Source organism: Tenrec ecaudatus, chromosome X, assembly GCF_050624435.1.
Source record: "Tenrec ecaudatus isolate mTenEca1 chromosome X, mTenEca1.hap1, whole genome shotgun sequence".
Classification (NCBI taxonomy): Eukaryota; Metazoa; Chordata; class Mammalia; order Afrosoricida; family Tenrecidae; genus Tenrec; species Tenrec ecaudatus.
In genome coordinates, this window is record NC_134548.1 from 4,338,553 (window position 1) to 4,356,052 (window position 17,500).

Below are 17,500 nucleotides of genomic sequence, written 5' to 3' on the forward strand. Positions count from 1 at the left end.
CCGGGCCCCTCCTGACGGCACGCCCAGAGTCCGCGAGGCCGCGTCCAGGGGTGTGAGCGGCAAACCGACAGAGCACCCACGACTGAGGAGGACGGGCTGACCCGGGGGTCCTGCAGGTCGGGGGGACAGATCTGTGGGGTCCTGCTGGTCAGGGGGGGCTGATCCCGGGGGTTCTGCAGGTCGGGGGGCTGATCCCGGGGGTCCTGCAGGTCGGGGGGCTGATCCCGGGGGTCCTGCAGGTTGGGGGGCTGACCCCGGGGTTTCCCAGATGGAGACTTTGGGCGCAGACGGCCTCGTGTCCCTCCTGCAGGGCGGCTGACCCAGTGCTGGGCAGCCTGGTGGCCACGCCTGGGCGCCCGCAGGCCTCCTGGAAGCCCCCCGGCAGCTCACGCACCGGGTCTGAGAGCTTCCAGAACACGGGCGCTTTCCCAGGAGCGCCTCCGGTCACAGTGTGGTCGCGGCGCCCCCGCCCGGCTCACCCACCTTCCGGCTTCTTCCAGTAAACCTTGACCTGCAGCTGGTTGTCCTGGCAGAAGGGAGACCCAATCTCCAGGAGCCGTGCCGGCCGTCGCTTGGGGAGCGGGGGCTGCAGGGGAGCGGTGCCCTGGCTGGCTCGGCCGGGGGTCTCTGCTGGAACGGAGCCAAAGAGCAGCCGGCTCAGACACTGGCTACGAGGGCGCCACGCCGGGCCACGCCACGCCGGGCCACGCCACGCGAGGGGCCGGCTCTCCACGCGGGAGAGGCCTCGTAACCGCAGCGCCTCCACGTCCGAGCTTCTGCACCCGCCTCCCTCCCTGTGACAGAGAAACAGCCACGCAGGCCGCCTCGTGGTCCAGGCTGACCGGGCCACTCCTGCCACGGCACACAGGTCGCCCCGAGGCAGCGGGTGGGCGCCCGTAGCAGGGAGAGGGGTGCTTGCGGTGAGCGCTTCAGAGCCATGCCCAAAGGAGCCCGTTGGCGAGGCCTGGGAGCACCGGGCACTTCCGCACAGGACGTCCATCCAGGCCCAGGGCGCGTCGGCTCTGCCCGATAGTAGCCCAGGGGCCACTCTGAAGCTGCAGTGGACACCGGCCTGCGTTAGACACAGCGCCGTGACGGCCTCCCCGGAGCCTGAGCCGGGCACCCCAGTCAGCACGTGGGGCGAGTCCAGTGAGTGAGGACCGGCCACGACGGTCACCATGGCGCAGGCAGGGCTCACACGGCCGGCTGCTAACCGGAGGGTCAGTCGCAGGGTCAGCTGGAAACGAGGCCAGGAGACGCCCTGGGAGAAGGCAGCCGCCAGGAAGCCCGAGGAGCACGGTGCCCCTGCCCTTGTCTGTGGGCACCATGCCCGCTGGTCTGTGGGCAGCAGGCACTGTGGTCTGTGGGCAGCAGGCCCGCTGGTCTGTGGGCACCATGCCCGCTGGTCTGTGGGCAGCAGGCACTGTGGTCTGTGGGCAGCAGGCCCGCTGGTCTGTGGGCACCATGCCCGCTGGTCTGTGGGCACCATGCCCGCTGGTCTGTGGGCAGCAGGCACTGTGGTCTGTGGGCAGCAGGCACTGTGGTCTGTGGGCAGCAGGCACTGTGGTCTGTGGGCACCATGCCCGCTGGTCTGTGGGCAGCATGCCCGCTGGTGGACGGCGATGTTCACAAAGTGCGGTGGAAGGCAGGCGTCTCCGTCACGAAAGCACCGGCTCCCTGCCCACACGGGGACCCTGACTCACTGACGCTGGACAGACTGACACTCTGGCTCACTGATGGAGGACAGACCCCCTAAATCTTCCACCCAGGAAGCAGGCTCTCAGCGTCCGCCCTGCCTCGCGTGTCCAGGTCACCTGCTGGTCAGGCGAGGGGAGCGTCCAGGCCTGTCCGCACGTCTCCTCGGGCTCCGCCTTCCCAGCTAGGAGGCTCCGACAGGCGGCCGTCCACTGCTGACCAAGGCCCGGAGCTTCCGTTCACCCAGAGGCTCCTGGGTCCCGGCCTGGCCATGTGCTTCCCGACGTTCCCACGTGGAAAACCGCCCGGAGGCCACTCTGTCTGCACACGGCCGTCTTCCCTCCGAACACAGTTGACAGGCGCCCCCAGGGCGGCCGTCTGTCTGCGATGCGTCCAGCACGTCCACTCACAGGGCAGAGCCGCCGCCCGCTCCGCGTCTGAGACGGGGCTTCTCCCGGGAGCCGGGATGCTGGGCTCCGTCTCAGGCCTTTGGGCAAGTGGTCAGGGGACGGACGCCGAGCTTGCCCGCCCCGTGGGGCAGCGAAGGGCAGGCAGGCCCCCTGAATGGGTGGACGAGGGGCTGCCGCCGTGGGCTCGGGCCCAGCACCCACAGCACCCGCAGATCCCTGGGCCTCGCCCGATGCCCGGCAGCCTCGTCCTGCCTGGTTCCCCAGGGCCCCGGCCCTCGGCTCTGTCCTGACCGGATGGCGGGTTTCCAGGGCCCTCGCTGGGCTGCTGAAGGACGGGCGGGCCTGACCGGGCCCCAGGGTGCAGGGTCCCTGCACGTGGGGTGCCCTTGGACAGTCAGAGGGGCCGGCACTTACTGCTGGGGGCGGCGGGGGCGGCCGGCGTCGGCGGGGCCGTGAAGCGCAGCGTGGCCTTGGCGCTCCGGAGGCGGGCCTGGCCCCAGTGGGCGATGGCCTGCAGGGCCAGCGTGTAGGTGCGGCCGGGCTGCAGCTGCTCCAGGCTCAGCCACCGTCGGGACTGGAAGCACAGAGGCCGTGAGCCCGCTGCCCGCCCGGCCCTCACCCGCGGGCTGGACGGAGCTGCCCCTCCGGCCGGCAGGGACCCCAGTGTCCTCCCGCGGGCTCTGGGGGGCCTGAGGGTCAGCCAGGCCTCCTGCAGTGACCAGCTCTGCCCACACCCTGCTGGACGGGAGCAGTGCAGCCGTGCTGGCCTCCCTCCTCTGCTGGATGCCCGCTGTGCCCGCCCGGGGCCGCTGCCCCTCGCCCGCCACACTCACCCCCTCGGCCGTCTTTCTGCGCTGCTTGTTGGTGGGGACGAGGGCCCCGCCGCCCGCCGCCCAGCTCCACAGCACCTTGTAGTGATGCGCCGGGATGTCCGCGTCCTCCGGCAGGTCCCACGCGACGGCCACGCTCACGCTGCCGTCCCGGCTCACGGTGGAGTTGGCCAGGCGGAGACGCGTCGGCGTGGGTGGTGCCGCGGGGCCTGGAATCCCAGAGACAAGCCGCGTGACCCCACGGGCAGTGGCGGGAAGGGCCGTCCCTCGTGGGCAGCCGGCAACGGGGCCTCGGCTGTGCCCGTCTCTTCGGCTCCGCCCGCCCCGTGCCCGGCAGAGGGAAACCGTGCTGGCCGGCCGTGCACCATCCCCCCGATGGGCCCTGTGCCGGAGCCGCTGGCCCGTCCACGGCAGGGACTCAGGGGAGGCTCCACCCTGTGCCTCCGGGTCTCGGAACCGGAATCGGCTCGATGGAAGGGGCCGTGTCTTTCTCTGTGTTTTAACCGTTTACAAACGAGTCCTAAGCGCCATCGGCGCCGCCCCAGGTCCCGGCGATCGAGCAGGGGGCAGCGGGGGGGCCACCAGCCGCCCGGCAGGAGAACCAAGTGGCCTCACGCTCCGGGCAGGAAGTACAGGCCTGGACGCCCGCAGGCCTCGCTCTCTGTCTTGTAGGCATGGACGCTCCTCGGTCCCTGTGGGCACGGCGAGTCGGCGGCTCCGATGGCCTCTGAGCCGACGTCCGTCTGTCTCTGTCCATCTCGCCATCCCCACCTTGGCCCCGAGGCCACTGTGAGTCACCGAGGACTCGGCGGCCACTCTGGCCGTCCTTCTCCCGAGACGGCTGTCCTGTGGCCTGGACACGCTCGATAGCCGGCACCACGGCGGGGAGAGGGCGTCAGACGCCTCGCGGGGAAATGGAGTCAGAAGAAGCTGAACTAATTCCCCACACGTGCTAAGTCCTCCACGTATGAGTGTGTGTGCAGGTGAGCACGTGTGCATGTGTGTGTCCGTCTGTGTAAGCATGTCTGTCTTGCATATACATGTGTGTTGTGCATGCGTATCTGTGTATTTACACGTGCATGTGCCCTGCACACATGTGTGCTGTGCATGTGACTTATGCGTGTTCTGTACATGTGTGCTGTGCATGTGCATGTGCGTGTGCACATGTGTGTGCATGTGCTCTGCACACAGGTGTTTTCAATGCCCGCATGGGTTCTGCACACAGGCGTGTGCATGTGCACGTGTGTGCATGGGTTCTGCACACGGGCGTGTGCATGTGCACGTGTGTGCATGGGTTCTGCACACAGGTGTGTGCGTGTGCACGTGTGTTCTGCACACAGGCATGTGGATGTGTACGTGTGTGTGCGTGTGTTCCACGCACGGGCATGTGCATGTGCACATGTGTGTGTGTTCTGCACACAGGCATGTGCGTGTGCGCATGTAGGTGCGTGTGTTCTGCACACAGGCGTGTGCACATGTGTGCGTGTGCTCAGCACACAGGCGTGTGCACATGTGTGTGTGTTCTGCGCACAGTCGTGTGCGTGTGTACGTGTGCATCCCCACAGCGTGCACGGTTCACGCTGACTCACTTGCCTGCCACGGGGCTGACGCTCAATAACTAGTGGCTGCAAAGAAGGAGACGGGAAGCCCCTCGCCGTGAGAATCAGGGGGACGTCTGGACTCTGCAGGCGGGACGGGCGGGAACAATGGCCTCTCGGGGGCCCCACAGCCGGACCTCAGGAATTCCCACGGGTCTGCCTGGATTCCGACGGTGGGGGGAGCAGAGCCCTGAGACGGCTGGTGGGCCCCCCGCCCGCCCCCCGCTGCTCCCGTGTGTGGTCGTCCTCCTGAGGCCAGGCCGCTTCCGTGTGCAGCCGGTTCCCTCTGCGGTCAGTGGCCGCGAGCGTGCGGGCAGCTGGCCAGGGGCTCGTTCTGACCGCCAGGCGCCCTCCTGGGCCCCTCGCCCCCTCGCGGCCGCCTCCCCACCTCCCTGGCCGTCCTGGGGAGACAGGTCGGAGCAGCAGGCGCGGGGCTGGCGGCTCCGTCCCCCATTTCATTGTGAAGTCAGTTTCGTTGGTGCATCTGCCTCCGGGGGGGGGGCTTTGCCTTTGATGTAAACACTGAGCCCCCCCCCCCGGCCACCAGCGCCCCCACAGGGGAGCGCCCCTGCCCCCCTGCTTTCAGCCTCGGGGTCCGGGATCCGCTGGGGACGTGGGTGGATTCTTCGGAAGGACAGACACTGCGCTTGGCCTCCACGCCGAGGGAACAGGGCTCGCGGTCAGTCCGCGGGCAGCTCCGTGCGTCTGTCTCGGGAACGGGGCGCCTGGTGGGGGCCGTGAAGACGGAGGGCGGACAGACGGACCCCGGGGACCGGGCGGAATCAGCAATGCCAAGAGGCTGGGGTGCAGGGGGTTCACGCTGCACCGACCCCAGGTCGGCAGTTTGAAACCAGCAGCCGCTCCTCGGGGGCGAGACGAGGCTCCGGCTCCCACAGAGCGGAGTCAGCTCGCTCGCCAGGGACCCGCCGGGCGGGAAGGACGCGGCCGCGGCCCGTGGACTGGACTCCCCGGCGGTGGCCACGGCGTGAAGTCGCCAAGGGCCTGTAAGTCGGAGCGGCTGCTGGCGGCCCGAGGACGGGCACGGCTGACCCTTGCGGAGCAGAGGTGCTCGCCTGCGGGCGGCTGGGAGGACTGGACGTCCTGCCAGGGCCAGTCCTTGCTGGGGCAGCGGGCTCGGGGACAGGGGTGCTTTGGGGGCCGTTTGGGCCCCACAGGCGCGGAGGCTGGCGGGCAGGGGGGACGGCCGTGGACACACACTGACCTCTGGAGGAACGGAAGTGCTTGCTGGGGGCGGTGAAGCCGCGGGTCCCGTGCACGTTGACAGCAGCCACCCGGAACTGGTACCACCTGCTGGGTCTGACGTCCGCCAGGCGCACTCGCTCGTCGGTCGTCTGCCGGGAGGACACAGCGGTCACTCACCCCACGGGCCAGGCAGCTGTGCCCGCGGCGGGCAGCCGGCCGAGGCCTCCTCCCACGCCTGCCCGGGGGGCGCCAGCCTGAACCAGGGAGTCGGGGCCGGACAGGGGCCGGGCAGCTGGGCACCCAAGTCCACTCCCGGCCAGGCCACTGCCGGAGCCCAGCGTCCAGCCGGGATCGCAGGCGGGTTTGTGAGCCAGCACGGTGGCCGGCTTCACGAGTTAGCGGGAGAATCCCACGATCTGTCCACTCTTCTGTCCGAGCCGCTTTCTGAGCCGCCCGGCTGCTGGCTTGGTGGACGCCTGACCCCTGCCCGCGGCTCAGCGTTGGTGGGCGTCCACGCCAGCGGCCACGGGGCGCGGCGGTGCCCGGGCTCTCAGCGCAGCGGCGTCCACTTCCCGTCCTCCCGACTCCTCCGTTTGTAGTAACTTGCCCGGGAGTGTCGCGTGGATGTCCACACCCTGCACCCCAAGAACGGAGGGGAGACGTGGCCCCTTGCGTCTGGGGGGACAGGGATTTAAAGCCAAACCCCGACCAGCTTCCCCGTGACGTCGCTCCCCACAGGATTGCCAGGAAAGCACGCCGTCCAGGCCCGTGTGTCAGTGAGACATGGGGGGTAAAGGGGGACAAGGGGGGCCGGGGGTCAAGGGGGGCCGGAGACAGGAAAGGGGGCATCCGGGTTCCTTCCTCCGGCTTTCAGACGGCGATGCGTTTGCCCGTGAACCCACCGCAGCAGCCGCAGGGCCCCCAAGCCTGGGCGGGCAGCCGCTCGCCGGCCGGGAAAGCACATTCCTGGGGCTCCCCGAGGCCTGGCCCCCCCTTGCACGTCTGTGGGGCCCACGCGTTGGCCTCCCTACGGCGCTTCCTGGGCTCGCGGCCTCCTCGCGGGTCCAGAGCCGGCTGCGCCCTCGGCCCTCGGCCCTCGGCTGGGAGGAGGCCCCACCCTTCCCCCGAGCAGGCGGGCGCAGCCTGGGCATTCCTCGGGCAGGGCGCCCACACCTGGCGTGAGCTCAGCGCCTCCGAGGACGAAAGAAAACATTTCCTCTCCTCGTCCCGGAGGGGCCGCCGCGCCCAGGTCCACAAACCCCGAAGGCAGCGCTGCCCAGGAGGATGGACGAGCGCTGACCGCTGCCCCCATGGCCGGAGCCCCAGGCCCGCACCCCAGTCCTCCTCCTGCCCCCAGTCCTCCTCCTGCCCCCAGTCCTCCTCCTGCTCCCCAGTCCTCCTGCCCCCAGTCCTCCTCCTGCCCCCAGTCCTCCTGCCCCCAGTCCTCCTCCTGCCCCCAGTCCTCCCCCTGCCCCCAGTCCTCCCCCTGCCCCCAGTCCTCCTCCTGCACCCCAGTCCTCCTCCTGCCCCCAGTCCTCCTGCACCCCCGTCCTCCTCCTGCCCCCCAGTCCTCCTCCTGACCCCAGTCCTCCTGCACCCCCGTCCTCCTCCTGCCCCCCAGTCCTCCTCCTGACCCCCAGTCCTCCCCCTGCCCCCAGTCCTCCTGTCCCCCAGTCCTCCTCCTGCCCCCCAGTCCTCCCCCTGCCCCCCAGTCCTCCCCCTGCCCCCGAGTCCTCCTCCTGCCCCCCGTCCTCCTCCTACCCCCCAGTCCTCCTCCTGCCCCCCAGTCCTCCTGCACCCCAGTCCTCCTCCTGTACCCCAGTCCTCCTCCTGCCCCCAGTCCTCCTGCACCCCCGTCCTCCTCCTGCCCCCCAGTCCTCCTCCTGACCCCCAGTCCTCCCCCTGCCCCCAGTCCTCCTGTCCCCCCGTCCTCCTCCTGCCCCCCAGTCCTCCCCCTGCCCCCCAGTCCTCCCCCTGCCCCCGAGTCCTCCTCCTGCCCCCCGTCCTCCTCCTGCCCCCCAGTCCCCCTGTCCCCCAGTCCTCCTCCTGCCCCCCAGTCCTCCCCCTGCCCCCCAGTCCTCCCCCTGCCCCCGAGTCCTCCTCCTGCCCCCGTCCTCCTCCTGCCCCCCGTCCTCCTCCTGCCCGCCAGTCCCCCTGTCCCCCAGTCCTCCTCCTGCCCCCCAGTCCTCCCCCTGCCCCCCAGTCCTCCTCCTGCCCCCAGTCCTCCTCCAGACTAGGGTGCCCGCCAGCCCCGCCCGTGCAGGGGTTAATCTGCAGGAAAGGCCCTTTGGGGAGCAGAGGGGAGCTCTCTCGCCTGCGCCCGGGCGCTGGGCCAGCTCTCCCGCAGGATGTCGCCCCGGGCGGCATTCGGCGCTTCCTGCTGTGGACGTGCAGCCTCTGGGAGGCCCCTGGGTGGCAGTTCCAACCCACGTGGGCGCCGCCAAAGGAAGGCCGCCCGGGGGGCTCGGGGTGCCCGTCAGGGTGGCCGGCCGGCCAGGTGGGGCCTGGTCTGGGCAGTGGGACCCAGGAGGGGGCTGGCGCGGGCTCCCCCCCCCCCCCGCCGCCCGCAGCACTGACCTGAGCCACCGTCTCCCACGGCGTGGCCTCGTCCTCGCTGGGGTGGATGCCGAAGTTCCACCGCCTCTGCACCACGTGCACCACGGGCTCGATGGAGACGTTGAACTTGGACGACCACCTCACCTCCAGCTGCCCGGACGGCAGCTCTGAGAACCGCAGCTCCTTCCGGGGCTTCAGGGGGACGCCTGCAAGGGCACCCCGACATTGCAGCCTCCCCGGAGAGCGGGCGGGGAGCCGCAGCCGAGACCCACACCCTGCAGTGGACACAGGCCCCTGCCCTCCCCGCCGGCGGCCTCGGCCGGCCAGGGGCGTCCAGCACGCGGCCAGGCTTGCGCCTCGAGCCCCGAGGAACCAGAGCCGTCCCTCCGCCCGAGAGGCCCGTGTCCGTCAGGTCACTCTCCCCCTCGGCAACGGCAGGGGGCTGACGCCGAGCTCGTGAACCACGGTGTCTCCGCAGACGGGGTGCTGGGAGGCTTCCGGGCCGCCGTGCTCGGAGCCGGGTCGTCGAGGCTCCAGTCGGTCACCGGGACGACCGCGAGCCCGCTCCACTGAGGCGCCGAGAGCCCTTCCAGGCGCCCGCCTGCCTGTCCTGGTGTCGTTCTTGCTGCACCCGCGTCAGGGGTGGCCCGGCTCCGTGCCCAGCTCTGCCCGAGGGCCCCCGCCAGGCCCCTCAGTGCCCGTTGGCCTCACGGATGACCCTCCTCTGGCCTGAGACGCGGCTCTGCCCGCTTTCCGGGAGAGAGGCCCCGGGCTGCTCCCGGTCTCACTGAACCCCCCCTGCTTCTTCCGGGACCCTCGGAAGCGCAGGCCCCTCGCGGCGCCGTGTCCTGCGAGGCAGGCCCAGGAGGATGGCCAGAGCCTGCCCCCCTCGGTGGCCCCTGCACGGAAGCTTCCGCCACGGCACACGCTGGGCAACGCTCAGGAATGCTTGCACGGCTCCCCCTCCGGCTCAGACCCCGGCGGAGGCCGCTTGCCCGGCAGCTGGGCTCCGGTTCTGCCGGTGCCCGGCCAGCGTGGCCACTGAGGCCCAGCAAGGACCTCCGGTGCCGGAAGCTGTGGCCACGGAGGCGCCCGCCTGGCGGAGGGTCCACAGGGCCCTGGGAGCCCACGGGTTTCACCGGCGTCCGGCATGGCCTCCTCATGGCGGCTTTCTCGCTACACCGAGGGGCCCCGGCGCCAGCAGGTGCGTGCTGACCGTTCCAAGCAGGAAACGCCAGGTCTCGGGTGAGGGAGGGAGCGCCGCTGTCCTGCCTGGGGGACACTGAGCTCGGCACCCGTGGGCGTCCGTGCGCACAGTAGGGACGCGCAGTCAGGGGGGAGGGAGGGAGGCCAGTCGTCGCGGGGTGAGCCCAGCTCCGGGCGGCCCTGTGCACAGAGCGGGTCGGGGCCCCGAGGACCCCGCGGCCACTTGGAGGGACAGACGTCCAGTCTTGGCCGGTCAGCCGCCCCCTGTCCTGTACTCAGACGTGCCGGGCGGGCCCCGGGCAGCGGGCAGCGTGCGTGTGCGTGAACACACATCAGCACGCGGTCTGTCCTCCTGCTGTGGACACATGGACGCTGGTCTCCTGCAGCCCGGCACCCACGCGCCTGAACGGTTTCCGTCTCGGGCACCATTCGCCCCGGAAAAGCCCGCCGATGGCAGGTGGGCGGCCACCGTGCCCCGAAGGACCGGGCAGCAGTGGGCACGGGTTCCCAGGCTGCCCGAGTGTCGCGTGGCCAGTCTCCCCTGTCCCCCTGGAGCTCGGCGGGGGGCTGCTGGCCTCTCAGGCAGCTTCAGCACGGTGCCTCCGGCCACAGCCCCCCGCTGGCCGGCCGGTCGCAGGAGCAGGTGTGCCGACGCTCCCATTCGCCTCCCGCGGTTCTGATTAGGCAGCGCTTGGAGTCGCTCCCTCGTCCGATGACTCGCGGACAAGTCCGTCTTCCCGCGTCCCCAGGAGAACCGCCGGGCAGTTGCGAGTGGCCATCGGGCTCCCCGCGGCCCGGCCGGTGCTGCCCGGTGCTGCCCGCTCCCTCGGCTGGCTGCAGGCCCAATGGCAGCAGGAGGAGCCCGGGCATCCCGGGCGTGAGTCCCCGGCGGGGAATCCTCGAGGGCAGACGCTGGCGGGCTCCACGGCGCCCCGGCTGCCGCCATCCCCCCACTTCCCCAGCAGCCTCCTGTCCCGGGAGAGGCCGCCGATCCTGAGGGCAGCACCCGTCCGTGTCTCTCCCGGGACTGGAGGTCGGTAGCTTCCTGTGCCAGCCTGGCCGATACACACACGTGGGGTCATTGCAGGGCGGAGGGACCAAGGGCTCAGTGACCTCGTCTTTCTAGTTCTCGGGTCTCTTGCTCTCGGATGGTCGGACCAGGGTGCGGCTGCCTTAGCCAGTTCCCTGCTTCAGCTGGCAAGGCTCCCTTCCTGCACAGCACCCCGAGGAGAAGGGCTCCCTTCCTGCACAGCACCCCGAGGAGAAAGGCTCCCTTCCTGCACAGCACCCCGAGGAGAAAGGCTCCCTTCCTGCACAGCGCCCCGAGGAGAAAGGCTCCCTTCCTGCACAGCACCCCAAGGAGATAGGCTCACTGCCTGCACAGCACCCCGAGGAGAAAGGCTCCCTTCCTGCACAGCACCCCTAGGAGAAAGGCTCCCTTCCTGCACAGCATCCCAAGGAGAAAGGCTCCCTTCCTGCACAGCACCCCAAGGAGAAAGGCTCCCTTCCTGCACAGCACCCCAAGGAGAAAGGCTCCCTTCCTGCACAGCACCCCAAGGAGAAAGGCTCCCTTCCTGCACAGCACCCCAAGGAGAAAGGCTCACTTCCTGCACAGCACCCCGAGGAGAAAGGCTCCCTTCCTGCACAGCACCCCGAGGAGAAAGGCTCCCTTCCTGCACAGCACCCCTAGGAGAAAGGCTCCCTTCCTGCTCAGCACCCCGAGGAGAAAGGCTCCCTTCCTGCACAGCACCCCGAGGAGAAAGGCTCCCTTCCTGCACAGCACCTCGAGGAGAAAGGCTCCCTTCCTGCACAGCACCCCGAGGAGAAAGGCTCCCTTCCTGCACAGCACCCCAAGGAGAAAGGCTCACTTCCTGCACAGCACCCCGAGGAGAAAGGCTCCCTTCCTGCACAGCACCCCAAGGAGAAAGGCTCCCTTCCTGCACAGCACCCCGAGGAGAAAGGCTCCCTTCCTGCACAGCACCCCGAGGAGAAAGGTTCCCTTCCTGCACAGCACCCTGAGGAGAAAGGCTCCCTTCCTGCACAGCACCCCAAGGAGAAAGGCTCCCTTCCTGCACAGCACCCCAAGGAGAAAGGCTACCTTCCTGCACAGCACCCTGAGGAGAAAGGCTCCCTTCCTGCACAGCACCCCAAGGAGAAAGGCTCCCTTTCTGTACAGCACCCCAAGGAGAAAGGCTACCTTCCTGCACAGCACCCCGAGGAGAAAGGCTCCCTTCCTGCACAGCACCCCGAGGAGAAAGGCTCCCTTCCTGCACAGCACCCCAAGGAGAAAGGCTCACTTCCTGCACAGCACCCCTAGGAGAAAGGCTCACTTCCTGCACAGCACCCCAAGGAGAAAGGCTCCCTTCCTGCACAGCACCCCAAGGAGAAAGGCTCCCTTCCTGCACAGCACCCCAAGGAGAAAGGCTCACTTCCTGCACAGCACCCCGAGGAGAAAGGCTCCCTTCCTGCACAGCACCCCAAGGAGAAAGGCTCCTTCCTGCACAGCACCCCAAGGAGAAAGGCTCCCTTCCTGAAACAGCACCCCAAGGAGAAAGGCTCACTTCCTGCACAGCACCCCTAGGAGAAAGGCTCCCTTCCTGCACAGCACCCCGAGGAGAAAGGCTCCCTTCCTGCACAGCACCCCTAGGAGAAAGGCTCCCTTCCTGCTCAGCACCCCGAGGAGAAAGGCTCCCTTCCTGCACAGCACCCCAAGGAGAAAGGCTCCCTTCCTGCACAGCACCTCGAGGAGAAAGGCTCCCTTCCTGCACAGCACCCCTAGGAGAAAGGCTCCCTTCCTGCACAGCACCCCGAGGAGAAAGGCTACCTTCCTGCACAGCACCCCAAGGAGAAAGGCTCCCTTCCTGCACAGCACCCCGAGGAGAAAGGCTCCCTTCCTGCACAGCACCCCTAGGAGAAAGGCTCCCTTCCTGCACAGCACCCCGAGGAGAAAGGCTCCCTTCCTGCACAGAACCCTGAGGAGAAAGGCTCCCTTCCTGCACAGCACCCTGAGGAGAAAGGCTCACTTCCTGCAGAGCACCCTGAGGAGAAAGGCTCACTTCCTGCACAGCACCCTGAGGAGAAAGGCTCCCTTCCTGCACAGCACCCTGATGAGAAAGGCTCACTTCCTGCACAGCACCCCGAGGAGAAAGGCTACCTTCCTGCACAGCACCCCAAGGAGAAAGGCTCACTTCCTGCACAGCACCCCGAGGAGAAAGGCTCCCTTCCTGCACAGCACCCCAAGGAGAAAGGCTCACTTCCTGCACAGCACCCCGAGGAGAAAGGCTCCCTTCCTGCACAGCACCCTGAGGAGAAAGGCTCACTTCCTGCACAGCACCCCAAGGAGAAAGGCTCCCTTCCTGCACAGCACCCCTAGGAGAAAGGCTCCCTTCCTGCACAGCACCCCGAGGAGAAAGGCTCCCTTCCTGCTCAGCACCCCAAGGAGAAAGGCTCCCTTCCTGCACAGCACCCCAAGGAGAAAGGCTCCCTTCCTGCACAGCAACCTGAGGAGAAAGGCTCACTTCCTGCACAGCACCCCGAGGAGAAAGGCTCCCTTCCTGCACAGCACCCCGAGGAGAAAGGCTCCCTTCCTGCACAGCACCCCTAGGAGAAAGGCTCCCTTCCTGCTCAGCACCCCAAGGAGAAAGGCTCCCTTCCTGCACAGCACCCCAAGGAGAAAGGCTCGCTTCCTGCCCAGCACCCCAAGGAGAAATGCTCCCTTCCTGCACAGCACCCCAAGGAGAAAGGCTCCCGTCCTGCACAGCACCCTGAGGAGAAAGGCTCCCTTCCTGCACAGCACCCCGAGGAGAAAGGCTCCCTTCCTGCACAGCACCCCGAGGAGAAAGGCTCCCTTCCTGCACAGCACCCCGAGGAGAAAGGCTCCCTTCCTGCACAGCACCCCGAGGAGAAGCCGCATGGAGCTGCCCCGATGCAGCCTGGGAGCTGGAGCCCCGTGTGGAGACCCTGCAGCGCTGAGACGCTGACACGTCACTGACTCGGCTTCCCTCCTGCGTCGGCGTCACTGTGTGTCTGTGAGACAGGGGGCTCTGTGGTCGGTGTTGTCGCTCGGCACTGACCCGACGGACCACCCCCTCTCCCCCTGGGCTGCAGCCGGTTCCCAGGCTCAGGGCTGCCCCACAGGCCTCCGCAGTCGGCCACGGAAACGCCGTGGGGCGCAGTCCCGGGCTGACCCTCGGGGCCGCCGTGCGCCGAGCGGGCTCTCCAGGCCTTGCCGGTGCTGACTTGCTTCCTGCTGTTCTCCGACGCTCCGGGCGAGCCGACCGCACGTGCAGTTCTTCCGATCGCTCTCTCGGCCCCCAGCTTTGCAAGTTCCAGGCGCCTGGCAGATGCCCGCTCCGCCGTCCGTGTGGGCACCGCCCTTGGTACGGAGAGACGCGGGACCCGAAGGCCGCGCCACCCACGGCAGCAGGCACGGCTCCCTGAGGGCAGTCTCTTCTCACGGAGGGCGGACAGGGCTCCCGGTTGCCCAAAGCCTCCAGGGGAGGCCGGAGCCAAGGGGGCGCTCGGAAGCCCATCCGGACGGGACAGCAGCCCCTGGGTGGGTCTGAGAGCAGACGCCTCGGCGCGGTTTCTGAGACCCGCCAGCGGGAGACGCGAGCCTTTCCCGGGAGCCCGGCCGCGGCAGTGGGTCTGGTTTGCGCATCTTTGGCTCGTAAGGAGCGTGGGCGATGGGGGGACGCCGTGGCTGCAGCCGGGGGCTCCGGTGCAGGGGCCGCCGAGGCCGAGCCAGCTCCGCGGCTCTCGTCGCTGCACACGAGTCACGGTGAGGCTTTGGGTAAAAGCTCCGTCGGACTTCGGGGAGAGGCCGGGGGGCTCTGCCCTGGCGACTTCCAAACTGCCCTCAGCCTGCCTGGGGCTCAGCTGCGGACTGACGGACCCCGTCTGTGCAGGGTCCCCCTCACCCGTGTTGTCGGCCAGGCCCTGCTGCCTCTGCCTTCGGGCCACCGTCTGTCAGCCCACGGGGACTGCACCCACGGAGGCCACTGTCCAGCCGGGACTCCTGGGGCGGCTCCCCTGTCCACTCCCGCCAGGGGCCCCCGGATGGGTGGGCGTTGGGTGCCCCCCTAGCGCCCCGAGGCTGCACCCAGGATACAAACAGAACCAAGCCGCCCCCAGGGAGCCGGGCCGACTCACAGCCACCCCGCAGGTCAGGGCAGAGCTGCCCCTGTGGACTGTCCCTCCTCACGGGGCAGGCAGACACCTCGACTTTCTCCGGCAGCGCAGCCGGTGGCTTTGAGCGCTGGCCTTGCAGCCGGCAGCTGGACAGGTCACCACTCCACGTCCAGGGCTGCCCTCAGGATGCTCCTGAATGCACGCGCAGTGGACGCGGCGGCTCTGGGACCCTGCCCGCTAGGGACGCAACCCTGCTCCTGCACCTGAAGCAGCAAGACCCGCCGCCGGGGGCTCACAGCCGCCCGCAGGGCCGGCAGCGCCAGGGAGCTTCCGAGGCCAGGATGGTCTGGGGGACGGTCTGGGGGGGCAGCAGCGCCCACGGGGGAGCATCTCTCATTTAGAGCTGAGCGCTGCCCGGCCGCCCTGCTGGTGGACAACGCCCACAGACCCAGTAAAAACTCCGTGCCTGTGAGTCAGGGGTCCCCATCGCAGCTGGCAGGCAGGGCATCAAGATGCCGGACGTCTGCAGACGCCCCCGTACGTGTCCCCCCTCCCTGCCTCCCCTCTGGCCCCCACCCCTCTTCTCCCCTCCCTCTGGGCTCGGGCTCCGGGCGCTTTGGGGCTTCGCCAGCCTGTGGACACAGGAGGGTGGTCGGCAGCCCCCGGGGCTCGTGGGTGCGTCCTGCCCGGCCTCCCACGCCAGCTCACGTGCCCGCGCGGCGCCCACCCACCGAGCATCCTGGGCAAGCCCGAGCCCTGGGCAGCCCCTCCCGCCCCCGGGCCCGAGTCCGCTCTGCACCTTTGTACAGGGTCCTTGGCACCTGGCAGGTGTGCCCGCAGCCGTTGGGGCAGCACTTCTTCACGCCGGCACAGTCCCCGTCCCCCTCGCAGCTCTCCACGCAGGCCGCCGCGAACCCGCTGGCCTTCTCGGGGGCCGGGCAGTCGCCCTGCTTCACGGCCAGGATGGACTTGAGGAAGCCGCAGCTGGCCAGGCACTCGTAGGTCTTCTTGGGGAAGAGGCGCTGCGGACCAAGAGCACACACAGCCCGTCAGCCATGTGCGACTGGCCGCCGGCGCTGCCCGGGAGCAGCCCCACCAGCCCCGGCCACCCACGTGCTGCAGAGCGGAGCGCCGAGCCACAGGCCCACCACGGAGCCACGGGGATCACCACGTGAGCCACAGACGTGCCACGCAACCACCACTGGGCCACTGGCATGCCATGGGTGTGCCACGGAGCCGCGGTGTGCAAAACACTGTGGGGTGTGCGACAGACACAGCAGATACCAGAGCCACATGTGTGCCACGGAGCCACGCGTGAGCCACGGAGCCACGTGTGAGCCATGGAACCACGGGCGTGTGTTACAGAGCCATGGGCGTGCCCGGAGCCCCGAGACTGTTACAGAGTCAGTGGTCAGTCCTCTGCAGCCCGTGCCATCACCGTCCACCCAGGGTGCTGTGCCCACCGTGAGTCAGACCCAGGCACCCCCACGCTCACGCGGCCACGGAGGCCCCCTTTCTCTCTCTGCCCACGGAGGCCCAGCCAGTGATCTCGGTCGTCACGAGACATGGCTCCCTGCTCCGGCGAGATGCAGGGGGAAGCGGGCGCCACGTTCTTCCAGAGGCCACGCCTGCCACGCAGGAGTTCCAGGTTTACTCGGTCCAGTGAATCGGAAGCCCCCGCCTGCCCGTGCGGTCCCCTCGGGCCTGGTTCTCCTTGCGCATCAGCGAGACCAGGGAGGGTCCGGTGTGTCTCCCGGTGGCCCGGAGTCGGAGGAGCCGGGAGAGCAGCTCAGGGGAGGCCTTGCCCCGGGGGCTTCCGAGACGGCGGCTCCTTCGGCAGGAAAACAGCCCCCCTTTCTCCCGAGGAGCCGCTGGCGGATTCCGCGACCGGCCTCGGGTCAGCCGTCCAGCCTGCAACCACTACGCCCCCAGGGAGACCTTGAAGCCGAGCAAGACGAGACGCCGGTCCAGCTCCGGGAATCACCCACGGGACGGGCAAGGACAGGCCCCGACGCGGCCCTCAGGGCGGCACGGCTGGAGAACGCCTGGGCCCTTCGGCCTGTTGTCAGCTCGTCTGCTCGGTGCCGTGTCCCGGCTCTGCTCGACCGCGGCGGCGGCGGCGTCGTCGTCGTCGGTTATCAGGGTTGTTTGCGGTGTTTCCTGCAGGTCAGATCCAGGACGGCGTGAGCTACGGAGCGACAGCTGCAGGCGCCGTGGCCGCTTGGCGGGAACCCGGACACGACCCAGGAGAGGGCTGCACCTGGCGAAGCCTCCGGGGCCTGCGAGCACGTGATCCACGCGTGTTGGACGGGCCTGTCCCGTGTGCACATGGGCCTCCCGGGAGAGACAGGAGACCCGCCCTCGCTTCCTCTTCCCGCCGAACGGGAAACTGCGCTGGATCAGCTGCGTGTGCTGCCTGCCGGCCGGCGACAAGGTGGGCCGCTCTCAACCACGCAGCCGTCCTTGGCAGCTGCCTTCTCCTGTGGCGACGGGCGGCCCTGGAAACCCACGGAGGCCGTTCCCCTCTGTCCTGCGTGGCCGCCGTGGCCCCGGCTTCCGTGACAAAGGGCCCGGCCTGTGTGCGGCGAGGGGAAAGCCGCCGGCCAGTGCAGGGCGTGGAGGCGAGCCTGCGGTGAAGGGCCGCTGCCTGGGCTCACCGGGAGCTTGCCCGGCGGTGGGCACCACACATTCCGGGGTCTCAGCCGGTGTCCACACACGGCTCCCGTGGGGCTTGGCGTGGTTTCCGGAGGCTGGAGGCCGTGGACCCCCTGCTCCCCTGGTGGCTGGAGGCCACGTCCAGGCTTGGGCTTCGCGGGCGCTCGGCGGCCCTTGCTGGCCAGGGCTGTCTCTGAGGTCGTGTCCATCTTGGTGG

The 17,500-nt window shown here is 69.2% G+C and overlaps 1 protein-coding gene across 1 annotated transcript in view; it reads right to left on the bottom strand.

Annotated features, from left to right (window-relative positions):
* Nucleotides 1-17,500, bottom strand: part of LOC142433141 (anosmin-1-like) — a 50,240-nt gene that overhangs the window by 7,255 nt on the left and 25,485 nt on the right. Inside the window, exons 5-10 of the mRNA XM_075538278.1 lie at nt 15,428-15,650; nt 8,314-8,498; nt 5,756-5,885; nt 2,939-3,144; nt 2,520-2,679; nt 484-630 (exon numbers count right to left, since the gene is read on the bottom strand). Of these exons, the coding sequence (XP_075394393.1) occupies nt 484-630; nt 2,520-2,679; nt 2,939-3,144; nt 5,756-5,885; nt 8,314-8,498; nt 15,428-15,650 (1,051 nt within the window). The remainder of the gene's footprint in view (nt 1-483; nt 631-2,519; nt 2,680-2,938; nt 3,145-5,755; nt 5,886-8,313; nt 8,499-15,427; nt 15,651-17,500) is intronic.